The sequence below is a fragment of the Hyperolius riggenbachi genome, chromosome 1 (assembly GCF_040937935.1).
Source record: "Hyperolius riggenbachi isolate aHypRig1 chromosome 1, aHypRig1.pri, whole genome shotgun sequence".
NCBI lineage: Eukaryota > Metazoa > Chordata > Amphibia > Anura > Hyperoliidae > Hyperolius > Hyperolius riggenbachi.
In genome coordinates, this window is record NC_090646.1 from 482,385,355 (window position 1) to 482,412,489 (window position 27,135).

The 27,135-nt window shown below is 44.8% G+C and overlaps 1 protein-coding gene across 4 annotated transcripts in view; it reads left to right on the plus strand.

The window, feature by feature from the left end:
- Window positions 1–27,135, plus strand: part of ABHD4 (abhydrolase domain containing 4, N-acyl phospholipase B) — a 111,902-nt gene that overhangs the window by 65,573 nt on the left and 19,194 nt on the right. For all 4 annotated transcript variants that reach the window (XM_068241864.1, XM_068241845.1, XM_068241873.1 and 1 more), the window contains 3 exons: window positions 1,196–1,350; window positions 12,713–12,824; window positions 24,703–24,889. In XM_068241864.1, coding sequence (XP_068097965.1) covers window positions 1,196–1,350; window positions 12,713–12,824; window positions 24,703–24,889 — 454 coding nt within the window. The remainder of the gene's footprint in view (window positions 1–1,195; window positions 1,351–12,712; window positions 12,825–24,702; window positions 24,890–27,135) is intronic.

Below are 27,135 nucleotides of genomic sequence, written 5' to 3' on the forward strand. Positions count from 1 at the left end.
GGCCAGGCGTGGTAGATGAGAGTTGGATATGGGGGTCCAGAGTGCTCGGTTCTTCTCCAGGTTTGGTTTTTTTGGTTCTGGACATGTTCCGCCGTCCCACTAGGTAGTTTGGCAGCAGGTGGTTTGCTAAAAATGGCTCAATTTAGCGGCGGCACTCGGTCTGGGAGCGGAGCAGTGAGGAGTTACATCCGTCCTCTCTGACGCCGCGCATGCGCCTCGCAATCGCGGACTTTTGTGCGCGCAATTCTGCGCAAGCGGCGCTCCGTGTGTTAACTGCTTAGCACGCCTGTGCTAGCAGTTAATGCCGTAGAATCAAGCCCATTGAATGTCAGTGTAAGCATGCTTTACTTCCACTGTGAACAGTCATGTTGCCAGTAAACGCACACCATGCACTATCTGCTGTCGGAACCCGCTGCACCGCTGACATGTGTGATGTGAACGCACCGGAGAGATAAAATTGCATCTCTGTAAAGAATCCAGAATTATTAATGGGCTTTACAGGCTTACATGGAAGCAAGCTGTAAAATCAGACGTACCTTTAATCTCTTCTACAAAAAGAGCTGACTTGAGGGGCTAGCTTTTTTTTTTTTTTTTTTTTTTCCAGCAACAATTGAGTTAATACGGGCCCGTTTTCACTAGACGTGTTGCGATGCGGAAACGGCAAAGCAAGGAAACTGCAACCAGTTCACGTCAATGGAGTAGTTCCCATTGACGTAAATTTACCTACGCGATGCGGGGAAAATTATGGATAACCTGCTGCAGTTTTCGGCAGCACGCATCAGAGTCCCCATACCAACTGACGGGAAGCAACATGACGCTGTATCCAGTTGTACGGAAGACAACCTGAAGTACTTGCGGAGGGATGCAAGGCGATGCGACAATCGCCTCGCATCCAAAACACCAGTGGAAACGGGCCTTAATCACAGAACACCTCTTGTGTTGGCCAGCCTTAAAGCCTATCTACAACAATATTTATTTTCTTCCTACTTCCGCTTTTTCAGACTCCGCTGTTCATTTCATATCTACATTCACCTGCTCCCATGCTACCATATGGTGATAGGCAATGTTCTCCTGTTTAAAATTTATAATACAAAAAATAACCATGCATAAGTATTTGGGATTTTTTTTTAAGTCTTATCTTACAGTAATTGCTCACTTCTGCTTGGTTTACATGTGTTTTTGTCTTCAATTTCAGGGTGAAACACTTAATCCTTGTTGATCCATGGGGCTTCCCTCCTTTGCCTACAGACCCCAGTGAGATGCGTTCTCCTCCTGCATGGGTGAAAGCTATAGCTGCAGTTCTTGGCCGATCCAATCCTTTAGCTGTTGTAAGAGCTGCAGGACCTTGGGGTGAGGTGTCTTATATCGATCAACAAATTTAACATGACTGTACCCTTTGAAGTCACCTGTAGCAGCTATTAGAATATCTAACATAGTTGCAATGATAACTATAGAGACACCGATGGGAGATTCAGTTTAAATCCTCCACTACTTTGTTAGGAGGCCTATAAACACAATTCATCAGGACAGTAATTGTGCAGATATTCTACTACTATTATGTGGAGCTGTTTGAACTTTGTTTTTAAAGGATACCCGAGGTGACATGAGATAGACTTGGGTATGTACAGCACACAAATAACTATGCTGTGTTCCTCTTTTCCTTTCTCTGCCTGAAAAAGTTAAATATCAGGTATGTAAGTGGCTGACTCAGTCCTGACTCAGACAGGAAGTGACTACAGTCCCTCGCTGATAAATTTCAACTATAAAACACTTTCCTAGAAGAAATTGGCTTCTGAGAGCAGGAAAGAGATTAAAAGGGTCAATAGTTCATAGATTTTAGCTCTGGCATACTTCAATGAATGTGCCATTTAGCAAGAACAATAAAACAGTTAAAACTTAAAGTAGTTTTAAACATAAAATTAAAAATGGAATATCTTAAAGTCATTTCATGAAAAGGAAGATAGATACAATTAAAGTGTCCTTTAACTTATTTTATTTGTATTTTTTAGCATAAAGTTTGTAGTTACTATAGGTGAAGGGGTATTCTAGTCCTTTTCATTTCAATAAAGGAGTTTTCCCAGGACGTCTCAGGACAGCAACCCTGAGACTTGTCTCCCTCCAGCATTCAATGGACAGGAAGCTAGATAAAACATTTGCATATTAGATTAGATAGGGATTAGATAGGTATATACACATGGTTTCCCCTTACCCCATCAGTTGTTATCCTGTCCAGCAGGATGCTAGTGGTGGGGATTTGGCTGGCCACCCATGCTTGTTGCAGGAGCCGCGGCTTGTGCGATCCCCCTAGTCTGCGCAGGCTAGTTGTCCTCGCGCGGGATCACGCTGCACGCTAGAGCCTTCCCCAGGATACGGAAGTCGTCGGATTACGGAAGTCCCGCCCGCGGATCACGTGTTTGGCACCACACGTGACCAGAAGCCGGAAGCAGGTAGTCTCCTGGCCCGGCGTGCGCTCCAGAGCGGCGTTCAGCGCAGATTCCTCCTTGCTGACGGAGGTGGAGGCTGGCGTGACTTATCGGAGAGGAAATCTTCAGGACTGGTAGGATCTTCTGGGGCCTGTGATAAATGTGTTTTATTCTGTGGGCAGGGCAGGAATAATAGCAGGGCTATTAAACTTACTTAGTCACTTTTTTCAGTGTCTGTGACTATGGAGGCTGCCGGCGGATCTTCCTCCCAGGGCTCTGTGGAGTCAAGCTCCGTACCCTCTCTGGTATGCATCATTTGTGGTTCTATGATTCATATTGGCACTAATCAGAGGGTTCTCAGGCTGATTGATATTTTTTTTTATGTTTCTGTTTTATTATAGCCTAAAACTCGTAAAGTGGATGGGAAATCAGAAACTAGAGCTGATAAGACAGAACTTCCCAGCAGACCTGATAAAAATGACAGTGACAAACCCAAAGGCTCTGCAACTCACAAGCCCGCCAAGAAATGTGCAGTGTGCAAGGGTCACTTGTCATCATCTTCATCTAAACCCTTATGTCAATCCTGTACAGAGAAGGTTGTCAGAGAGGAATCGCCTTCAATGTTTAAAGACTTGAAAGGTTGGATTAGAGCCGAAATTTCCTCAGCGGTGGAAACCATGAAAAGCTCGGCCGCCTCGCCACCTAGGGCAGAGGGGTCAATACCGGGCCCCTCTGGTTCTAGGGGGGTTAAACAGTCAAATCCAGCCCCTGCTGATAGTTCCCCTACAAAAAAGAGAAAATTAGACGTTCTGCTTTCAGAAGATTCAGAGGGATCTGATGCAGGATCGGAAATTTCTTCCTTTGATGAAATTCCTTCAGAGACAGATAAGGCAGAAGAAAAGAGTAGCAAGAGTCATAAATTCGCTTTTTCTACAGACTTTATGAAAGAATTGTTAGAAGCCATGCACCAGGCAATGGGGATCACTACAGAAAAGAAAACGTTAACACCCCTAGACCAGATGTACGAAACGTTGTCAGACCCTCAGATGTCGTTTATACCGGTACACAATAGTCTTAAAGAGATCATTAAGAGAGAATGGGACAATCCAGAAAAGAGAGCCTTCTGGCCAAAATCTTTGGCCAAGAGATACCCGTATAGTGCAGATGATCAGAAGTTTTGGGGAACCGCGCCTAAGCTGGACCCCTCTTTGTCTAAGGTGTCCAGGAGAGCGGATCTACAATTTGAGGACTTCGGTTGCTTGAAAGATCCAATCGACAAGAAAATGGATAACATCCTAAGGAGAGCATGGGAAGCGGCTTCATTAAACTTCAAGCCGTCTGTGGCAGCTACAGCTGTGGCTAGGTCCTTGAAAGTATGGTTGATGGAAGTACAATCACAAATAGCATCTGGGATGCCTAGAGGGGATATATTGAATATGTTTCCCAAGATCTTACATGCTACAAATTATTTGGCAGACGCGGCAGATGACTCGGTCCGTCTAACTGCTAGAACCACAGCTCTAGTAAATTCTGCCAGAAGAGGAGTTTGGGTAAAAACCTGGCAGGGAGATACGTCGTCCAAATCTAAACTATGCGGTATCCCATGTGAAGGCAGACTTTTGTTTGGAACAAAGCTGGAAGAAACTTTGGAAAGATCTGCTGATAGTAAGAAGAACTTTCCAATTAAACGGAGGAATTTTCGTTTCAATCGCTCCTTTCGTTCATCAGGAAAACAAGAAACGGAGAATAAAAATACCCAGAAGAGAAAGTGGGTACCAAATAAGATGCAACGACCAAGAGGAAATCCGACTTACACCAGTACGAATCCTCCATCAAAACAATGACGCCAGAATCCCGGTGGGCGGCAGACTGGCCCACTTCCTCGAAAGATGGCAGGAAACATTCCAGAGCACTTGGCTGTTAAACATAATATCACAGGGATACAAAATAGAGTTCATCAGGCGCCCACCAACGCAATTCTTTGTGACTCCCTCTCCAAACACTCCGGATCAGTCACAGGCACTGTTAAAAGAAGTAAACACCCTCCTGGAAAAGAGAGTCATCAGGCAAGTACCAAGATGCCAGGAAGGCCTAGGATTTTATTCCCCTGTGTTTCTCATAAAGAAACCCCAAGGCAGCTACAGATTTATCCTGAATCTAAAAAGGCTGAACAAGGCAGTACTTTACAGGAAATTCCGAATGGACAACATTCGCTCAGTGGTAAACCTACTGCAGGAAGGCTGTCTATTAACCTCATTGGATCTCAAAGACGCATACTTGCATCTTCCGATTCATCTAGAGTCGCAACAATTCCTGAGGTTCGCAGTCCTTCTTCAGGGAGAGGTAAGACATTTTCAATTTAACGCTCTCCCCTTTGGCTTATCATCAGCCCCATGGCTGTTTACAAAAGTCATGGCAGAGGTTCTAGCTGTTCTGAGATTAAACTCTATTCAGATTATGGCCTACCTGGATGATTTGTTAATTTGGGGTCCCTCTGTCCAATCGGTGGAACTTCAAATGAAGTTTACACTGGAATTTTTGCAGTCACTTGGGTGGGTGATTAACTGGGAAAAATCATCCCTGCAGCCGCAACAAAATATGGAGTTTCTTGGCTTTGAAATATGTACTGCTAATAAGAAACTTGTTTTGCCTCCCAGAAAGTTGACTTTTTTACTGAATTCTGTTCTTTCTTTTCAGAGCAGGAGGATAATTTCGATAAGAAAAGCTATGGCATTACTGGGTCTGTTGACTGCATCATTCCCAGCAGTACAGTGGGGTCAACTTCACTCGAGAGAACTTCAGACCTGGATCTTATCCAAATGGGACAAACATCTATCCTCCCTGGACAAGAAGTTCCAAATTCCATGGAGTGTCAAACATTCTCTGCTATGGTGGCTAAAGACAGAGCATCTCTCCAGGGGAAACCTTTGGGATTTTCCAACCCAGGCGGTTATAACGACAGACGCAAGCTCCTGGGGTTGGGGAGCACATCTGAATACTCTTCTGGCGCAAGGGCAGTGGTCTGTTCATCTTCGCAGACGGTCTTCAAACAGCAGAGAATTGCAAGCTGTATGGGAAGCACTCCAATCATTTCAGGCTCAAATTCTCCAAACGCATGTGACTATTCGTACAGACAACAGTACAGTAGTGGCCTATCTCAACCATCAGGGGGGTACCAGGAGGAGCAGTGGTCTAAGATCCCAAGCATTAAAGATTCTGCATTGGGCAGAAAGGAATCTACTTTCCCTGAAAGCGTTACATCTCAAGGGGACCCTGAATTATCTAGCAGACTATCTAAGCAGACAAGATCTCTCCCAGGACGAATGGAGTCTGAACGAACAAGAGTTTCAGAGGATAGCAAATCTCTGGGGGGCCCCACAAGTAGATCTGTTTGCGAGACGAGCCAATGCGAAATGTCGTCTATTTTGTTCTCTGTGCCCGCGGGACGATCCATGGGAGGTGGATGCATTTTCAATCACCTGGAGTCATCACAAGATGTATGCCTTCCCTCCTCTGCATCTTATCTCAAGAGTGTTGAACAAGATATGTCGAGATCAAGCACAAGTAATCCTGATTGTTCCTTTCTGGCCAAAGAGACCTTGGTTTGCTCTGCTAAAACGTTTAGCTACAGATTATCTGATTCTTCCAGGTCGTCAGGATCTTCTGACACAGGGCCCAGCGCTTCATCCCAACCTGAGTCTGCTTCGGCTTTCGGCATGGAGCCTGAATGGAAAATACTAAAGGGCAAAGGGTTCTCTAATAAATTATCGGAAACACTCATTCAGAGCAGAAAGAAGGTTACACGCCAAATATATCAGAAGGCATGGAAAACCTATAATTCATGGTGCTTGAAGAACGAAAGGGACTTGACACATTCAAATTCTGTATTAGAATTCTTACAGTGTGGATTTGAGAAAAGCCTTAGCATCAGCACTTTAAAGGTACAGGTATCGGCTTTAAGTGTCTTCCTGGAGAGAAGGTTAGCTGAGGACGAGTATGTAGTCCGGTTTTTTAAAGCAGCAAAAAGACTTCGACCAATCGTTCAGTCAAAAATCCCTTCCTGGGATCTAAATACAGTACTACAGGCCTTATGTGAACCACCTTTTGAGCCAATTGCAGAAATATCTGAAAAATTGTTAACCCTAAAGACTGCTTTTTTGCTGGCAATAACAACTGCCAGAAGAATAGGGGAACTCCAGGCTCTTTCAATAAATGAACCTTATTGCATCATCGGTGAGGACAGAATTACTCTGCGTCTAGATGTATCCTTTCTGCCGAAAGTATCCTCCAAGTTTCACAGATCCCAGGAGATTTTTCTACCATCTTTCTGTAATAACCCATCTAATCAAAAAGAGAGCAAGTTGCATTGTTTAGATGTGAGAAGATGTATGATCGAGTACCTTCAACGTTCCAAATCATGGAGAAAATCTAATGCTCTCCTGGTGCTATTTGCAGGAAAATTCAAAGGCAAACAAGCTTCGAGACCAACTATTGCCAGATGGATTAAACAAGCCATTGCTTTAGCCTATGTTCATCAAGGAAGGCAGCTGGTGTCAGCAATCAAGGCACATTCAACCAGAGCAGTCTCTACTTCTTGGGCAGAGAGGGCAGGAGCTACTATTGAGCAAATTTGTAAAGCAGCCACCTGGTCGAGTCACAATACGTTTGTCAAACATTATAAATTAGATGTATTGTCAAATTCTGATTTATGTTTTGGCAGAAAAGTGTTGCAAGCTGTTGTCCCCCCCTAGTTTGTTCTTGTCTATCATCTCAGGGTTGCTGTCCTGAGACGTCCTGGGAAAGACAAAAATTACTTACGGTAATGTCTTTTCCAGAAGACGAAAGGACAGCACCCTTACTACCCACCCGGATATTTCCTATTAAAATTTATTTTGAAGCATCATTCTGTGTGGAGTCTTTTTTTACAACTGATGGGGTAAGGGGAAACCATGTGTATATACCTATCTAATCCCTATCTAATCTAATATGCAAATGTTTTATCTAGCTTCCTGTCCATTGAATGCTGGAGGGAGACAAGTCTCAGGGTTGCTGTCCTTTTCGTCTTCTGGAAAAGACATTACCGTAAGTAATTTTTGTCTATCAGGCTAAATGAAGTAAAATAAGTGTAACTTACCCAGGGCTTCATCCAGCCCCTAGCTCCCAGCATGTCCCTCGCCTCAGCTCTGCCATCAGCCGTTCGCCACTGCTGCCTCCCGGTCCCGGGCGATCTGGAGGTCGGCCTGTACTGCGCCTGCGGTGCTGTTAATCAGTGCCATGTGGACCGGAGCGTACTGCACAGGCGGCACTTATTTTACATCATTTAGCCTGATAACTCCTTTAACCACTTCCCCACAGAGGGGATTTACCCCCTGAAACACCAGAGCAATTTTCACCTTTCAGCGCTCCTTCCATTCATTCATCTATAACTTTATTACTTATCGCAATGAAATTAACTATATCTTGTTTTTTTCGCCACCAATTAGGCTTTCTTTAGGTGGGACATTATGCCAAGAATTATTTTATTCTAAATGTGTTTTAATGGGAAAATAGGAAAAAATGTGGGGGAAAAAAATAATTTTTCAGTTTTCGGCCATGATAGTTTTTAAATAATGCATGCTACTGTAATTAAAACCCATGAAATGTATTTGCCCATTCGTCCCGGTTATAAAACCGTTTAAATTATATCCCAATCACAATGTTTGGCGCCAATATTTTATTTGGCAATAAAGGTGCATTTTTTTTCAGTTTTGCATCCATCCCTAATTACAAGCCCATAGTTTATAAAGTAACAGTGTTATACCCTCTTAACATAAATATTTAAAAAGTTCAGTCCCCAAGGTAACTATTTATGGGGTTTTTTGTTGTTGTTTTTTTTTTTTGTTTTTTTTTATTACAAAAAAATAAATAAAAAAAATAAAAAAAAAATTGGGGAGTGTGGGAGGTAATGAGTTAATTTTATTGTGTAAAACTAATGTATTTATATGTAAAATGCTTTAGGGTGTAGTTTTACTATTTCGCCACAAGATGGCCACAGTGAGTCTTTGTTCATGCTTACAGGAAGCACTATGAGGCTGGGAAAATCACAATGATCGCGCTTTTTCTCATAGAAGCAGCAGATCATTGCGGGGGCTTAGATCAACGAACGGGAATGGATTTTCCCGTTCATTGATCTCTGCACGAGCACCGGGAGCGCGGACATCGGCGGTAGCGCAGGAGGTATGGATTTCTCTGTCCCTTGGTTTTATAAGGATGGAAAAAGGGACGCAGAAATCCGTACCGCAGGGGGTAAAGTGGTTAAAGTGTGTTAGACTGCAGCAGAATAAGTGAGGCTTCATGAAATAACGAATGCATTACTGTTGTACCTAGGAGATACAGGAAACCAGAAGGGAAATAACTAATTGCTGGTGTTTCACAAATTTTGTTTAATGGCTTAATATTTTGTATTTTGCCATTGTGTGTGTTATGCGATTGGATTGGCTAGAGAAATAACATTTAGAAGACAACTAACATGAGAAGAATATGGAGGCTGCAGTATTTATTTCCTTTTTAAAGAATACCAGTTGCCTGGCAGCCCTGCTGGTCTATTTGGCTTACATTAGTGTCTGAATAACACCAGAAACAAGCACGCAGATGATAATGTCAGATCTGACAGTGTCAGAAAAACCTGATCTGCTGCATGCTTGTTCAGGATTTATGGCTAAAAGTATTAGAGGCAGTGCATCAGTGGGGCATACAAGGCAAATGGTATTGCTTAAAAGGAAATAAATATCTCCGCCTCCATATACCTGTCACTTCAGTTGTCCCTTAAACTGGGGTATCGCAAGATAATCTCATAACATTGCTTTCTTTAATACAATTTTTTTTTTTCGTGTGTATGCTGTTGAACATTGTGGAAATGTTCAAAAAGTGACTGTGTAAAAATGCATTGCACTCGTGAAAAAGCACACACCAGAATGTGCATGATGGTGTCAGCATCACTACAAACAAAAAAAATGCAGTCACTCCGAGAAATGAAATCCATGCAGTGGAAACTCTAAGGCCCAGTGCACACCGAGCGGTTTTGGATGCGATCCGCCGGCCGCATCCGCTTGTAAAACAGCTTGGCTAATGTATTTCAATGGGATGGTGCACACCGGTGGTTTGAGGTTTGTAGCAAACCGCAAACCGCAAACGTGCCTCCTGCTGCACGTGTGCGGTTTGCAGAAGCGTTTCTGCCTCAATGTAAAGTATAGGAAAAACTCAAACCGCTCTGAAAAATACTACATCAGAGCGGTTTGCCAGGCGTTTTTGTTGCAGAAGCTGTTCAGTAACAGCTTTTACTGTAACAGTTTTAGTAACCTGCTACCCAAAATCGCTCCCAAAACCGCTAGGCATGTTTAGAAAACATGCCTAGAATTGCTCTGAAATCCGCTCCAAAAACCGCTAGCATTTTGTGGATCTGCTAGTGGTTTTGGTGGTTCTGCGCTGCCCCTTGGTGGTTTCTAATAGACCGCCAGGAGGGTTAAAATGAAAATAGCTGGAGTTCTAAATTCACAAAACAGAAGCTGAATATTTGTAGTGTATACTATGTCCGACGAAGGCTTTTTATGAGCCGAAAGCTCACTGGTTATCCATCTCTAAGTTAGCCAATAAATGGTATCATCCTGATTAAAAACTCTTAGTGCATACTATAACTGACTTACACAGTGCAATGATTTGGAAATGTATACATTTTGAGTTACATTGCTGTATATGATTAATAAGCTTTCTATTTTTCTATATGTGCACATTAAAATTTGTTTTGATTCTATCAAATTCTAGAAGCCATTGTTATTAGTGCTGAAAATCAAAAATGCTTCTGAATTTTCATTCGAGTTTTGTTTGGTTTTATCAATGTCGCACCTGAAGTGCAAATTAATAACTTTAACTAAATAAGAAAAAAAAAACCCCTCAGTGCTCAACAGGCTGTGACTTGCATTTTTGACCAATGAAAATTTAGATATTTCCAAATTCTGGCTCTGGTATTTCTATGTGCACCCAGACACTATCGCTTGTGTCTAGCACAGCTTCTGGAGTATTAACCATTTTTAAGGGCAAAGGTAGGTTTGTCTTACAACCAGAAATGTTACTGGCAGGGTGTAATATTGAAGCACTGTAACAGGGACCTACGCCATCAGAATAGGTCAGTGGTGGCTAACCTTGGCACTCCAGTTGTGGTGGAACTACAAGTCCCATGAGGCATTGCAATACTCTGACAGCTCTAAGCATAACTCGGGGAGGCAGAGGCATGATGGGATTTGTAGTTTTGTCACAGCTGGAGTGCCAAGGTTAGCCATTACTGGAATAGGTGGTAGTAGCAGTGAGCACTCATTTAACCTCTTGACGACCAGCTAACGCCGATTGGCGTAAACTGGTCATCTGCAAGTTTCCATGGAAACGGCCGCTGGTTTGAGCGGCCTTTCCATGTCCGTTCACGGAGGCTGTCTCCGTGAACAGCCGGAGAGCCGCCGATCGCGGCTCGCCGGCAAAATGTAAACATGCGGGGAAGAAATCCCTGCTGTTTACATCATACGTAAGGCAGATCGGCGATCCCCGGCCTCTGATTGGCTGGGGATCGCTGTCATTTGATAGGCTGAAGCCTATCCTACAATGCGCAGGACGGATATCCGTCCTGCGCAGCTCAGAGGGGAAGGGAGAGGGAGGGAGAGGGACAGAGCGCTGAAAACGCTGCGGAGGGGGGCTTTGAAGAGCCCCCCCCCGCAAAACGCAGAGAGCCGGCGGCGATCAGACCCCCCCAGCAGGACATCTCCATAGTGGGGAAAAAAGGGGGTAAGTCTGATCACCCTGGCTAAAACCTGATCTGTGCTGCGGGCTGGAGAGCCTATGCAGCACAGATCAGCCAGAAAGCCACTGGTCGGCAAGTGCTCTAAACTGCAGAAGGCATTTTTCAATGTTTTCAGCTTTTTAAATACCTTCACCTTAGTGCTTTGAAAGACACCCGAAGTGAGAGGAATATACAGTGGGTTGCAAAAGTATTCGGCCCCCTTGAAGTTTTCCAGGTTTTGTCATATTACTGCCACAAACATGCATCAATTTTATTGGAATTCCACCTGAAAGACCAACACAAAGTGGTGTACACATGAGAAGAGGAACGAAAATCATACATGATTCCAAACATTTTTTACAAATAACTGCAAAGTGGTGTGTGCATAATTATTCGGCCCCCTTTGATCTGAGTGCAGTCAGTTGCCTATAGACATTGCCTGATGAGTGCTAATGGTTAAATAGAGTGCACCTGTGTGTAATCTAATGTCAGTACAAATACAGCTGCTCTGTGAGGGCCTCAGAGGTTGTCTAAGAGAATATTGGGAGCAACAACACCGTGAAGTCCAAAGAACACACAAGACAGGTCATGGATCAAGTTATTGAGAAATTTAAAGCAGGCTTAGGCCTGGTGCACACCAGAGGAGATTTTCTGAGCGTTTTGAGTTTTTAAATCTGCTGCTAATGTTATGCTATGTGTCTGTGCACACTGGAGCAATGAGCTTTTTCTCTGATTATAGTTAGCATACCCTAAAAGACTGGCAGCTGTAATTGCAGCAAAAGGTGGTTCTACAAAGTATTGACTCAGGGGGCCGAATAATTGCGCACACCCCACTTTGCAGTTATTTATTTGTAAAAAAAAAAATGTTTGGAATGATGTACGATTTTGGATCCACTTCTCACATGTACACCACTTTGTATTGGTCTTTCACGTGGAATTCCAATACAATTGATGCATGTTTGTGGCAGTAATGTGACAAAATGTGGAAAACTTCAAGGGGGCCGAATACTTTTGCAAGCCACTGTATTTGCTTCCATATTTATTTCCTTTTAAACCATACCGGTTGCCTATCTTTCTTGCTAATCTTTATGGCTGCAGTAGTATGTGGATCACCCACCTGAAACAAGCTTGCAGCTAATCCAGTCAGACTTCAGTCAGAGCACCTGATCAGCAAGCTTCTTCAGTGTCTATACCTAAAAGTATTGGACACAGTGGATTAGCAGAGCTGCCAGGCAATCGGTATTGTGTAATAGGAAAGAAATGACAACCTCCATATCCAACTCACTTTAGGGGTACTTTGAAAATCATTTTTAACATATGTAGTTGAATAACCGGTTTGGTTCTCAACCTCTTTATTCGCACTCTTTGATCACAAGCAAACATACCTCCTGAACCCTTGGAAGTATCATTTGGCAAACTATAACTCTGTTGAAACTGAAATAATTTCACAACTATATAGTAAGAATGTTATTGTTGTCAATGCCAGGGCCGAGATTAGTGAGGAGGTTTCGACCAGACTTGAAAGTGAAATTCGAGGAGTTCTTTGAAGATGACACCATCATGGAATACATTTACCACTGCAATGCTCAGACACCAAGGTAAGTTGGTATGTTTGTGTCTGTCACTCTCCACACATAATGGGCTTTAGTCTCTTTTGTTATCCAGGTGCCTTTAGCCTCTTGTGGCTGCACTCCATGCAACTTTCTAGGTTAATGGCCACTCACTGATTAACTATAATGGGCCATGCTCTCTATATATCCAGGAAATGTGCAGCAAGCACAACACAACTGTCACACTAAGCAACTTCCTATGCTGCTATCTTCAACTGCAATGCCAACACTACGCCTCAACCCACACTATGCCGCTTACATTAAAGAACTTTTAGCCTGCAACACTAGAATTTTTTTCGGAGGTGTCTCAGCACAGCCTGTTTAAAAAAAAAAAAAAAAGTTTACCCAGCTGTTTGTAACAATTTTGTGGCGGCATTGGAGGGAGGCAGAGCTGTACTATGTAGCTAGGTTACACGTCTCCCTGACTGTAAACTGTTTACTTTACACTGCTGAGGCAGAGAGAGACGGGATCAGGAACACAGCTGATGATGATTTACACACTATTTAAAGGTATATCTGCTTTCTATCATTCTTAACTCCTTTTACTCACCTTATTAGAGCCAGTAAGAATTGTCGCCGTATGCTGCATGTCCTGGACACAGTCTTCCATAGTAATGCCCACAGTGAGATCTCTTCTTTCATTTTTTTTTTCTTCACACAAATGAAAAGATAAAAAAAAGCCTTTGTATTGCTATTTGCTAGTAATTACTGGAAATATATGTGGCTTTTAGAATCTTATCCAACTTTGATGTGTTTTTTTTTAAGCTGCTGCCCACAGGTGTCTGCCTATTTAAGTATGCACTGATGCAGCTGTGTGCACCCGCCACTGCCGCCCACAACTGTGTCGCCCACACTAAGCTGCTGCTTCCGGGTCCATGCATATTTACAACCTTCAGTTAGTGTATAGCACGGGTTTCAAACTCAAAAACCAGAAGAGCTGAGGGGTTTGTCAATAGTAATGTGTAATCTGTGCTTGTGTTCAGATTCATTACTGAAAACATCTGTTCACACTGATAGGTGCTCCCAAATATGGATAGAGAACGGGCAGCATGAAGTCAAAGCTGTGGCATTGGGTCAAGGGGCAGAAGGGGGTAGAACTGCTCAATTGCAATATCCCGAGACTTTGATTTCAGGCCACTGTCAGTCTGAAGCTCAATTAACGTCATCTGAAGGTGATGGGACACATTGACATCGACTGTAAAAGAATTGGCAAAGATGTCAAAGCTTGAGTGCTATGTTATGAAGTCAGACGTACCATTCATACTCCTTTATTAATAGGCTTACTTTGGTAGCCAGCCAACTACAAGGAAAAGCATCAGAAATGGTGGCTGAGATACTTTGGCAAACGGGAAAGTGGGCAAATTTCAATCCTGAGTGAGAACAGGTAGGATGTGAGAAATGTGTTTAAATTGGAGATGATAGGAGCAGGTTAGGAAGTGAATGTGAGGAATGAGAAAGAGGAGTCCAGTATTACCTCTAAGCACCATGCTTTGGGAACTGAAGTTATAGGGGGGTCATTAACATTTATTGTTATATCGGGCAGAGAGGTGGACAGAGATTAGAAAAATGATTCATTCTGTTTTACTTTTATTAAGAATCTAGAGGTCATGAAAAAGGATATACGGTAGCTGACAAGCAGGCAGGAACACGTGTGAGGAGGGAGTTAAGGTCTGGGGCCAAGAGGTACAGTTGTGTATCATCTGCATATAAATGGTATTGAAACACAAATGAGTTGATTAAGTTGAGTTGCCAACACCATGCTTGAAGAGGGCCAAGGACAGAGCCTTGAGGTACCCCCTCAGACAAAGGATGTAGGTGAGGAGATCTGGTCTGAGAGACACCGTCAAAGACCTTCAATTGAAATAGGAAGATACATAGTCCCCAACCGTCCCGTTTTCGTCGGGACTGGCACGACTTGGGAGGGCTCTCCCGCTATGACCCCCCCAGTGTCCCGGCTGTCTGGGGGGTCAGACGCAGGGGCGGACTGTTTGCACAGGAAGGGAGGCAGCCAGTGAAAGGGAGCTGGTGGCAAAGCGGCGGAGAAGGGGGGGAATTCCCCCTCCCCCTTTCCCTCACCTTGGTGCTCCCTTTCCTGGCTCTCCCTTCCGGAATCCGGATTAATGTGTCTCTCTCTGATGACGCAGCGACTGACAGCGGGCGGGGAGGACTTACCGCTGTTACGCAGCCGCCGGAGAGAGCTGTGATCTGTGCGCCGCAAGTCTGGTCTACTCAAGACCAGACTAGCGGCGCACAGATCACAGCTCCCTCTGCCGGCTGGAAGGACATCGGTAAGTCCTCTCCGCCTGCTATCACTCTGCTGCTGCGCCATCGGAGGAGACACATTGATCCGGAAGGGAGAGCCAGGAAAGGGAGCACCAAGGTGAAGTAAGGGGGGGGGGGGGGACTCCACCCCCCCCCCTTCTCCGCCACTTTGCCACCAGCTCCCTTTCACTGGCTGCCTCCCTATACACCTGGGTATACTGGGGGCACCTATACACCTGGCTACATATACTGGGGGCACCTATACACCTGGCTACATATACTGGGGGCACCTATACACCTGGCTACATATACTGGGGGCACCTATACACCTGGCTACATATACTGGGGGCACCTATACACCTGGCTACATATACTGGGGGCACCTATACACCTGGCTACATATACTGGGGAGACCTATACACCTGGCTATACTGGGGAGACCTATACACCTGGCTGCATATACTGGGGAGACCTATACACCTGGCTGCATATACTGGGGAGACCTATACACCTGGCTGCATATACTGGTGACACCTATACACCTGGCTGCATATACCGGGGACACCTATACACCTGGCTGCATATACCGGGGACACCTATACATCTGGCTGCATATACTGGGGAGACCTATACACCTGGCTACATATACTGTGGAGATACTTTAAATTGATATATTACTAATTTTAAAATGTTAATTTGAAGGAAAATGAACCAGGATTGAAAGGACCAATGTGGTTTGAATTATAAAACCACACATTTTTCTTAGGAAATCTTTATGGTATGCGTGACTAGGGGTGTGACGGGGCGTGATATGGGGTGTGGCAGGGGCGTGGCTTAAGTGTCCCTCTTTCTCATCTCAAAATTTTGGGAGGTATGAAGATATTCTGGAGAGAGCGAGGCCCTTTATGCCTACAGATGATACAGATATGCCTACAAGTATCTGTAGGAGTAAGGTGTGGTTGACAGTATCAAATGCCAGTGACAGATCAAGAAGTTCAGTATGGAATAATGGCCTTTGGATTTAACTGTACAAAAATAATTAGCCACTTTAGTATGGTAAGCTTTAGCATTACAAGTCATGCAATTTACTTGTAAGATGCTGCCATCTAGTGGATTATTTGTATATACCGTTTATATATTTAATAATTGTCAGATTACTTCAATTTGTTCTTAATACTAAATCGAATAGTTAAAATCAAGAAACCTATCACAATGTGCCCTTTGTACAGGAAGTGTCACACACATTTTGGAAATATAAACAAACGGTAAAACCAGCGCAATTACATTATAGCTCCAGGCAGCCAATAGTTGCCTGCAGGAGAGATTCTACAAAAACACTTGCTACAAAGTTCAGTCAATATCAACCAGTTCACCCCCAAGGGTTTTTACCCTATCGGACCAGAGCAATTTTCACCTGTCAGCGTTCCTCCCTTTTATTCCCTAATAACTTTATTACTACTTATCACAAAAAAATCTATACCTCATTTTTTTCGTCACCAATTAGGCTTTCTGTGGGTAGTACATTTTGCTAAGAATTTTTTTTTATTTTAAATGCGTTTAACAGGAAAAATAAGAAAATAGATAAAATGAATTCTCCTGTGGATAAAACACACATTTTACTTGCCCAGTTGTCCTGATTATTAAACCGTTGAAATTATGTCCCTATCCCAATGTATGGTGACAATATATTTGGAAATATAGTTGTTGTTTTTCTGTGTGTTTTTTTTTTTTTTTTGGGGTTTTTTGTCCGGTCCATAACTACAAAGCCCCTGTGTAGTAAAATAAAAGTAATTTTCCCTCATCAAATATAGATGAAAAAAGCTGAGTCCCCAAGGCAACTATTTGTTTAAAACTTTTTTTTGGGGGGGGGGGGGGGGGGGCTTTGGAAGTGTGTACCGTATATACTCGCATGTAAGTTGACCCGCATATAAGCCGACCCCCGACTTTTACCTGAAAAATCAGGGAAAAATTATTGACCCTTATATAAGCCGGGGGTCCCCCCAGTGTGTCCCAGTATAGCTAGTATAGTGCCCAGTATGGGTAGGTAGTGCCTCAGTTTAGCTAGTATAGTGCCCAGTATAGCTAGTATAGTGCCCAGTATAGCTAGTATAGTGCCCAGTATAGCTAGTATAGTGCCCAGTATAGCTAGTATAGTGCCCAGTATAGCTAGTATAGTGCCCAGTATAGCTAGTATAGTGCCCAGTATAGCTAGTATAGTGCCCAGTATAGCTAGTATAGTGCCCAGTATAGCTAGTATAGTGCCCAGTATAGCTAGTATAGTTCCCAGTATAGCTAGTATAGTGCCCAGTATAGCTAGTATAGTGCCCAGTATAGCTAGTATAGTGCCCAGTATAGCTAGTATGATGCCCAGTATAGCTAGTATTGATGCCCAGTATAGCTAGTATAGAGCCCCAGTATAGCTAGTATAGAGCCCCAGTATAGCTAGTATAATGCCCCAGTATAGGTAGGTAGTGTTCCAGTATAGCTAGTATAGTGCCCCAGTATAGGTAGGTAGTGGCCCAGTATAGCTAGTATAGTGCCCAGTATAGCTAGTATAGTGCCCAGTATAGCTAGTATAGTGCCCAGTATTGGTAGGTAGTGCTCCAGTATAGCTAGTATAGTGACCAGTATTGGTAGATAGTGCTCCAGTATAGCTAGTATAGTGCCCAGTATTGGTAGGTAGTGCTCCAGTATAGCTAGTATAGTGCCCAGTATAGGTAGGTAGTGGCCAGTATAGTGCTCGCTCCCCGCGACCCCGCTGCTATTACCTGCTTGGGCAGCCACTTCCTAATCCGTGGTTTCCCTCTCAAGTTGTGTATGTGATCACAGCAGCTGTGTGCTGCTGTGACGATGCAGGGGGCAGGAAAGAGCTGTTCTCCTGGTAACGGCGATACACATCGTCACTACAGGAAGCGGCGCGCTTTCCTGCCTCCTGCATCGTTACAACAGCAGCGCCGGGCGCGCTGCTGTGATCACTTATACACAATTTGAGAGGGAAACCACGGATTAGGAAGCGGCTGCCTAAGCAGGTAATAGCAGCAGCGTCCTGGTGCCGTTAACAGGCTCAAAAAAGGACGTTTTAGTCGGGATGCGGCAAATGGATCAATCTGTAAATGGCGCAGTTTACATATGTGTGTTTTACATATGCTCCACCGTAGGTGCCATTTCCAAATACACTTTGGAAATAGTATTTATATTAACTTGCCTCCATTCACACACAGTTCACCGGTTTTAGTGCAGTTCTACACTGCAATCATCGAATCCGCCATAACATCATTTATGACTGTATGGTTCAGCTCCTGCTCAGCATTAGAAAAGGGGAGGCTGCAGCGCATCATCCGAACAGCGGAAAGGATAATTGGCTGTAGCTTGCCTTCCCTGAAGGATCTTTACGCTAGCAGGTGCAGAAAGAGAGCAACCAAAATTGCCTCTGACCCCTCTCACCCAGCGCACTCCATCTTCCAGCGCATGCCTTCAGGAGTAAGATTCCGGTCAATCGCTACAAGAACCTCCAGACACAGGAACAGCTTTTTTCCTCAAGCGGTAGCCATGCTTAAAGTGAATGGGAACCACATTTAAAAGAATGAGACAGATACTTACTCAAGGAGAGGGAAGGCTCTGGGTTCTATAGAGCCTTCCCGCTCCTCTCCTGGTCCCCCCGATCCAGTGCTGGCTCGCCCGGTAGCAGTATTTGACTAATTTAGTGAAATACTGCTTTACCCGGCCGAAGGAGGCTTCAGAAGTCTTCATGGAGCCCGAGTGTTCCTAAAGAAGGGCGGCACTGTACTGCACCTACGCAAGCACGCTCTCTTGCACGCTCACATGTGTGCAGTATGGAGCCGCACATCTTCGGGAGGGCACGGCTCTCGAAGACTTCCAAATACCCTTTCGGCGGGGGATTGAAACGGGGGGGGGAGCCAGCACAGAATAGAGAGCACCGAGAGAGAAGACAGAAGGCTCTATACAACCCAGAGCCTTCCCTCTCCTTAAAGCGGATCCGAGATGAAAAACTAACTATAACAAGTAACTTGTCTATAATTGTATCTAAAATTTACACAGCAAATATAGCTGCAAACAGCTTTAATAGAAAATTATTTCTTCCTGTGATACAATGACAGCAGCCATGTTGTTTGTAAACATTACACAGAGGCAGGCTTATCTGTATCTTGATCACTAAGCCTGTGGAAAAAACCTAATTCCTCCCTCCTCCCCTCTGCCTCTGAAATCAATGGCTAGTAACACCTCCTCCTCCTCCTGCCCAGACTGAGCTCCAATGAGCCCTTGCTACTGCCAAGGCTCTCTGAAAACCTGTGGGCGTGGTTTATTTAGTTTATAGGGAATTAGAGTATTAAAACAAAAACAAAAAAAGTATTTGGCTTGAGGAATGCCCTATAAACAATAGGAAAGGAACACAATTATGCAATGAGTAAAAGTTTATCTCTGATCCACTTTAACTTCTTCCCGACTGCGTCACGCCAATGGTCGTGGCCGCATCGGCAGCCCTAGGACCAGCTAACTCCGATTGGCGTAAAGTCCTGGGGCAGCAGTTTGCAGGACTTCGCCCGCACGCTGCGCGCGCATCTCCTGCCTGGTGGGCGGAGCTGTTACACGGCAAAACCGCCATGTATTTACATGTACAGCGCTGCGATCAGCAGCAGCAGCGCTGTACTGGGGACAGCCGTGTGACACAGCTGTCCCCCTGGGGCACATGAGAGCGATGGGCTCTCATAGACAGAAACCTATGACAGCTGATCGCCATTATTGGCTGGCTGGGGGGTGGGAGGGATAACAAAAAAAGAAAAAGAAAATGGTAAAGGGAAAAAAAGAAAATGAATAACCTAAATATTTATTTAAAAAAAATAAACAAAGGGGGGGGGGGGGCGATCAGACCCCACCAACAGAGAGCTCTGTTGGTGGGGGGGATAAGAGGGGGGGGTCACTCGTATACTGTGTTGTGCGGCCCTGCAGCTTGGCCATTTTAACAATAAAAGGCCTGGTCTTTAGGGGGGTTAAGCACTGCAGTTCTCAAGAGGTTAAGTATTTGCTTTATTTTTTTTTAAATGCGGTTCCCATTCCCTTTAATGCAGAACCACTCTAGAGCTGCTAGGACTGGAAAGTAATCAGCACAGAACTGTAAATGAACAATTCTCACATTGCTTACTGCCACTATACTCACATACTGTCCTGGACTTGTAATATGCACACTGTCTGTTCTTGTATTGTTTGTGTTTGTTAAGCAACTGCCAAGACAAATTCCTTGTAGGTGCAAACTTGGCGAAAATAAATTGATTCTGATTTTTTTAAGACCATGGTAGCAGAAACCTTTCATTGTCAGTAAAGCAACTCGTTTTATATTGCTGTGTAACAGTAACTTTTCATACATGTTTTTCCTAAACATATTGTTGCAGACTTGTGTGATCAGTTTTTGTCAGTTTACATTTAGATCCTTGTTTTATTCATTAGTATTATCCCCACCTCTGTCAATCTGCTTTCCATACTCCACACCACTCCTTATGTGCTGTTCTATCTGTTAACCCCTATACTGTGCTTTGCCTTTAGTTACCTTTTATGATTCGCTTCCTGCTATATCCCTGATCTCATAAACTCCCTCATGCCAAAGTGCCCTCTTCCTTTTTTGTTCCACTATGCCATGTTTGTTCATAACCCCTCTCACTAAAGGCTCTTTGGGCTACTGTCACTCAGTACAATTCTATTTCTCAGATTCCCACCTTTCATTTCTTTATAAAGTCTAAAAGAGACCTGAAACTGATGTTAGAAAACTGTTGTACATCTTGCTAGATACCAGAGAAATAGTTTACCATGATGCCCCCCCCCCCCCCCCTTTTTTTTATTTATATAATTACCTGATTGATCCTGCAGTGCCTTGCCAACAGAAGGCTCTCCACAGCATCCTCGCACTCTTCCCTTGTAGTTCTGCATCTCTGTGTGAACTGTGCCACTTCTACTTGCCCAAACACGCAGTGTTGCTGTGGCGGACAGTGTGTTCAGGCCAATGAAAGCCACACTGTTTGGGTCCATTTGCATGTGACAAGTCAGCCATTGACACAGCAATGCATCACTATGAGGAAGGAGGCAGGGAAGAATGTGAGTATACTGTGCAGAGCTTCCTTCTGTACTGCACGTACAATCTTTACCCGCTGCATCTTCTATATGGCACCTGATATTGCAAACGTTACTTTTTCACCAATATCTAAGTCCTGTTCCCTCTCCTAACCTCCTCCCTCTTAATGCCTATCGACAACCTTCCTCTCCACTCTTATACATATCTTATCCCCCCCTTCCAAGTCTAACCTTCCCATCTCTTCCCCTGTTTGCATACTGAACCACTAGGCCAAATGTAAGTACAGCTTATATGATAGCCAAGTGCTCATCGGCGCTATGTGATTTCTGCTACAATGTGGCCGAACTCGATACTGCATCAACCTCTGTCCTAGTCACTTCCTCTGCCCCTCAGCTATGTAATAGTCAAGCGGCTACCCAGAATTGAAATTCAGCTCTGAAATCTTGTAGCTAATAGATACAAGCGTATTCTAAAGTCTGTGTCATGCCACTTTAAGACCTACATCTTTAACCGCTGAACCATTTCTCTTGTTGTGTGCTATTAATTGTACTGTCTCTGCCATAGATGCAAATGTTTTGAACTGAGCTAGTTTTTTTTTCTTTCTTTTTTAATGTCTTGATCACTGACTATATTTTTATACTGCTGATACAGATATGCTGTTCTATTCTCATGAACATTATAAAAAAAAAAAAAAAATCAGGTCCGTAAAATACCGCCTTCTGTATTTTTAGACTTTTTTGTTTGCTAATTCATAAAGAATTTCACAGGTGGGTAGATATTTGGCAAGTTATCGAAAAATGGGCTTCAATTCAAAAAAACCTGTTTGGTAACAGAATTGTGGATTTGTGTCCGTTTTGCTACAAGCTATACTTGTGCAATGATGGCATTACAATAGTAAAAGGCATCCCCAACATCCCTTTAGAATGTACATGTTTGTTCTAATCCCTCTGAATCTGTCAATTAGTCTTTCTTAACCTGTTGTTTTATTGCCACAGTTTAGATGAGTTTCCAAGAAACATTAAACATGCCATGCTTAGGTGATTTCCCCACTTGCTCCTTCACATCTTCAAACAGGAACTGTCACGAAAGAGCTGTGAGACCATAAAATGCAATAGGATTCCTGAACCGATTGTTGTTGTGTTGCCAGATCAGGATGTTATGTCTGGGGGGGGGGGGGGGGGTCTTCTTTTGGAAATCTAGCTTTCATAGCTGCTAGAGGAAGTCTTTTCATGAAGCCTGTTGTTTGTGACTGTCCCAAGGTTTTGTTTTATTAGCAAGGAACAAAGGTTTTCCTGTCACAGGCAGATCATAGCTAAGTGTGAGCTTGCCATTTGGAAAGGATACCATTTGGTGAGCCCCCAGCAAAGTGAGCTTTCCTCACAGCAGGGGCTCAGACTCAACAGAGCCATCTAGACAGCTTAGAAATGCATGGAGTTTATGATTTTCAGCCCGGTTAAAGGAATACCGTTCATATGAGAGGTATGAAAGTTATCTCATTCTGCTGGTCCGGATCTGGTGAATATTTTAATATTAAATTGAGGCCCCTGACTTAACCAGAACCCGAGTTATTCCGCTACTTCGTAACCGGGCATGCGAAAGCACCCAAGTTTGATGTCCTATGAACTGGCATATTCTGAGGAATATGAATCCGACTGTTATGTGTGTGCAGGAAGCGTAAGCCGAGATATGAAAACTGTCATATTTGGTGGGCACTAGAAACCCACCCAGGAGGTTAACTGAACCCCGTCCAGCCCTTGGGCTGAACTTGAGACCCCATCCAAAATTGTGGGTTATTCAAAAGTGTTTGCCAGGGCCTCCTCCTTCATTCCTCCAATTCCATCTTCATGTGAGCCTGCCGCTGCCTTAACCTCCCTGGCGTTCTATTAAAATCGCCAGGGAGGCTGCGGGAGGGTTTTTTTTAAATTAAAAAAAAACTATTTCATGCAGCCAACTGAAAGTTGGCTGCATGAAAGCCCACTAGAGGGCGCTCCGGAAGCGTACTTTCGATCGCCTCCGGCAATCGAAAGTAACAAGATAGGCCGCAATGAGCGGCCTATCTTGTTTTGCTTTCCTCGTCGCCATGGCGACGAGCGGAGTGACGTCATGGACGTCAGTCGACGTCCTGACGTCAGAGCCGCCCGATCCAGCCCCTAGCGCCGGCCGGAACTGTTTGTTCCGGCTGCACTGGGCTCGGGCGGCTGGGGGGACCCTCTTTCGCCGCTGCACGCGGCGGATCGCCGCGGAGCGGCGGCGATCGGGCAGCACACGCGGCTGGCAAAGTGCCGGCTGCGTGTGCTGCTCTTTTCAGAATGAAAATCGGCCCAGCAGGGCCTGAGCGGCGACCTCCGGCGGCATACCCCGAGCTCAGCTCGGGATTACCGCCAAGGGGGTTAAGGAACAGTAGCGGCCATCTTGTCTGAACTTAGGCTCCTGAACTGAAACCAAGAACTGCACGTGTTTTCCCAGAAAGGACATATTTCCACATGAACTTAAGTATTTTCTTCCCCATTTCTTTTTATACTGCGCTACCAATGTCTCTAATTGTTGTTTTTAATGATTTTCTGCACATATTAATTAGTTATATTGCATTTATAGTAAAGACTTTATAAAAAGTCATTTTATTTGTTCAGCTACACCTGCTATTCATCAGCCGCACAAACTGAACTCTAGTTTCTGAAGAGTCGCTACTATTGTTGATAGCTAGATCAAATAGAGTGTGTTTAAACATTTTATTTGCAGGTATTGGTCTCAGTATAGTTAAGGACTCCTATCCTTTTGTAGGAGTGGTGGCAGTTATACCCTTAAATAGTATGTCAATTGTATTACCGTAACTCACAAGCTCCCTTCTAGCAGGTCTGCTGCCAAAATACCAGCGGTTTCTGCGCACCGATTGCGACCACAGATTGCATGGTCTGTGTGCTGAAACCGATTGGAAGGCATTGTGTGGTCTGGCCACTAGAGGGCTTGTGATAGGAACCAAAAGGGTTAAACATCTGAAGGGCTGCAGGGGGAAACCTCTTTTGTTCCGGTTCTCTCTCCTCTGCCTTCTGGGGGGGGGGGGGGGGGTAGGGAGGCTTGTTCCTCCCGAGAAGGTGTCACAGCCTATCAACTGGACTTGCAGGAGACTGGCTGCTCCTATTGGCTCTCTGCTCCTGTCAGTCATAGGTTATCCTTCTCTGCTTCTGTGAGTCACTGACTCCCGCACAGTTTCCGTCGCATCAGAGCTGCCGGTAATCACTGCACGTTTCTGGTTTTTACCACATATTCTAATCCTTATGAATTGACATGTATTGAGACAGTTACCATACAAGGTGGTCATTTAATAATTTGAATAATTTTATTTAAAAACTAGTAACACACCACACTGTTACACCATCGGACCAGTGTCTGCTTCCCCTACTGTATCATGCTTTGTCACACATTTGTTATCTTTATGCCTTCCTAATTTATTGCACATTTATTTCATAATGTTTGTGCTTTATAAATAAGTTAATGTTAATATTATCTTTGTGTTCCTGATAGTGGTGAAAGTGCTTTCAAGACCATGATGGAGAGGTTTGGTTGGGCTAAGAAACCAATGATACCTCGTCTTAATCTGATTCCGAAAACCCTTCCCATCACGTTCATATATGGAGCAGAAACGTGGCTAGACAGGAGCTCTGGAGATAAGGCCAAAGAGATGCGACCTGACTCCTATGTGCGCACATTGGTAAGACCTCCAAAAATTGTACGCCTCTTTTTTGCTAGCAAAAATGAAGCAAGAATACATATTCGTTAAGGTATGGGAGTTTACTAGTTTGTAGTAGTATTTTACCAAAGGAGGGCATACAGGATTGTGGTTGACTTTAATACATTGGCTATCGTTCATAAAAGTGTGGTCTGTAACAAAAATCAGTGCGGGAAAATACCGCTTTCGGTATTTTAGCCTTCTGGGCAGGGGCATACCTAGAAATCCCCGGCCCCCCTGCAAAAAAAAAATACGCCCCCCCAGTTCCCGCTCAGGGACTTTTGGGGGGCAGGAGGGGTCGCAGCATAACAGGAGAGTGTGGCAGATCGGTGGGGAGGGGGGAAATTTCCCCCCCCCCCTCCCTCACCTCGGGCTCTCCTCTCAACGCTCCCCCTCCTGCAATCATTGGTGGTGTTCGTGGCAGTGGCGGCAGGATGACTCATTACCTCCTCCTTGCTGGAGGTATTCCGTTCTCTAAGTGCTTCATGCAACTTCTTGTGTAAACAGGAAGTTGCACTTAGAGAACGGAAGACCTACAGCTAGAAGGAGGTAATGAGTCATCCTGCCGCCACCGCCGCTGCTGCCACGAACACCACCAATGCTTGCAGGAGGGGGAGCGCTGAGAGAAGAGCCCGAGGTGAGGGATGGGGGGAATTTCCCCCCCTCCCCACCGATCTGCCACACTCTCCTCTTATGCTGCGACCCCTTCTGCCCCCCAAAAGTCCCTGAGCGGGCCCTAGGGGGGCCCCGGGCCCTCCCGCGACGGCAGGGGTCGCATCCCCTATTGTTATGCCAGTGCTTCTGGGTGGTCATTCATTAAAATGTTGCCAGTTGCGATACAAGTGCAGTGATTTCCCGAAAAAGGCTGTTGGTAGGCTTGCGGAAACAGAGAAGCTGCCTGGGTCCCTCCGTGCGCTGCTCTCTCTGCTGCTGCTTGGGAGGTCTGTCTCCATTCACTTAAATGTATTCCGCATGCTTATCGCTACTTCTAAGGGAGCGGTATTCCCCGTCCGCATACCGCTTGTGTTAATCTTTATGAATTGACATTTTGTTACATTTTTCTTTTAAGATAATCACCGCACAAGGCGGTAATTTATCGCTCTGCTCAGGAATGTCAACTTTTCATGCGGAAACAGCCTTTATGAATACACATTTTGCTAAGTGGTTGGTAAAGTAAGCTGTTGCATGCGGGAATGCTTTGTGAATGATGGCCATTGAAGAGAGGGCAAAATATCAATACGCCACTGTCTACTATACAAATTCACTTTATTCAAAAATTGCTAGTACAAATCCCCCCAAAACCCATTAAAAGAGCAGATCTGCAGTTTCTGTCCTAAGCTGACTAACAGCCGGCTGTGTCACTCATTCAGGACCCACATCACCACCGCATACACACAATAGGGTAGTCCTATTACTCCCAGGAGTAGCACACACGGTCTGCTATTATTGGACAGTTCACATTAGTGCTCTAGAGCTACAGAATCCCTTATGTGGCAGCAGTATGCCGTGTTTTCAATACTTGGGAGCAGTATTCACCCTGCTGGCAGGCTGTATTAGGGCTTGTTAGTAAGCGCTTGTGGTTGTTGTCAGCATTAGTTCATGCAAAGCAACGTATTAGAGTTTGCCAACGAGGGCTCTCACTAGTGTTGGGCGAACACCTGGATGTTCGGGTTCGGGCCGAACAGGCCGAACATGGGCCAGATGTTCGGCATGTTCGGCCCGAACGCCGAACTCAATGGGAGTCAATGGGACCCCCGAACATGCCCATTTTGGGGGCCCTATGGGGTCGCAGGCATAAGGGGGGAGCATGCCCCGGTCGCGGGGGGGGTCGGAAATTCCCCCCACCCCCTCCGCTAGCGCTCCCCCCTCTGCTAGCGCTCCCCCCTCTGCCCGCTTCCCCATACAAAAAGTTTAAATCAAGTTCAATAGTACCTGGGCTGGTGGCATTGGCTGGCAGTGGAGTGAGGAGGAGGAGGAGTCCGAATAGCAGAGTGACGTTGAGGCCGGGCAGCGGGCGGTTCAGCGCTAGTACCCTTGTGGTACTTCCGCCCTTTCTCTGACCTCACGTCCTCTGCGTGATGACGCATACGAGGGTACGCGTGATGCGTACCCTCGTATGCAGAGGACGTGAGGTCAGAGAAAGGGCGGAAGTACCACAAGGATACTAGCGCTGAACCGCCCGCTGCCCGGCCTCAACGTCACTCTGCTACTCGGACTCCTCCTCCTCC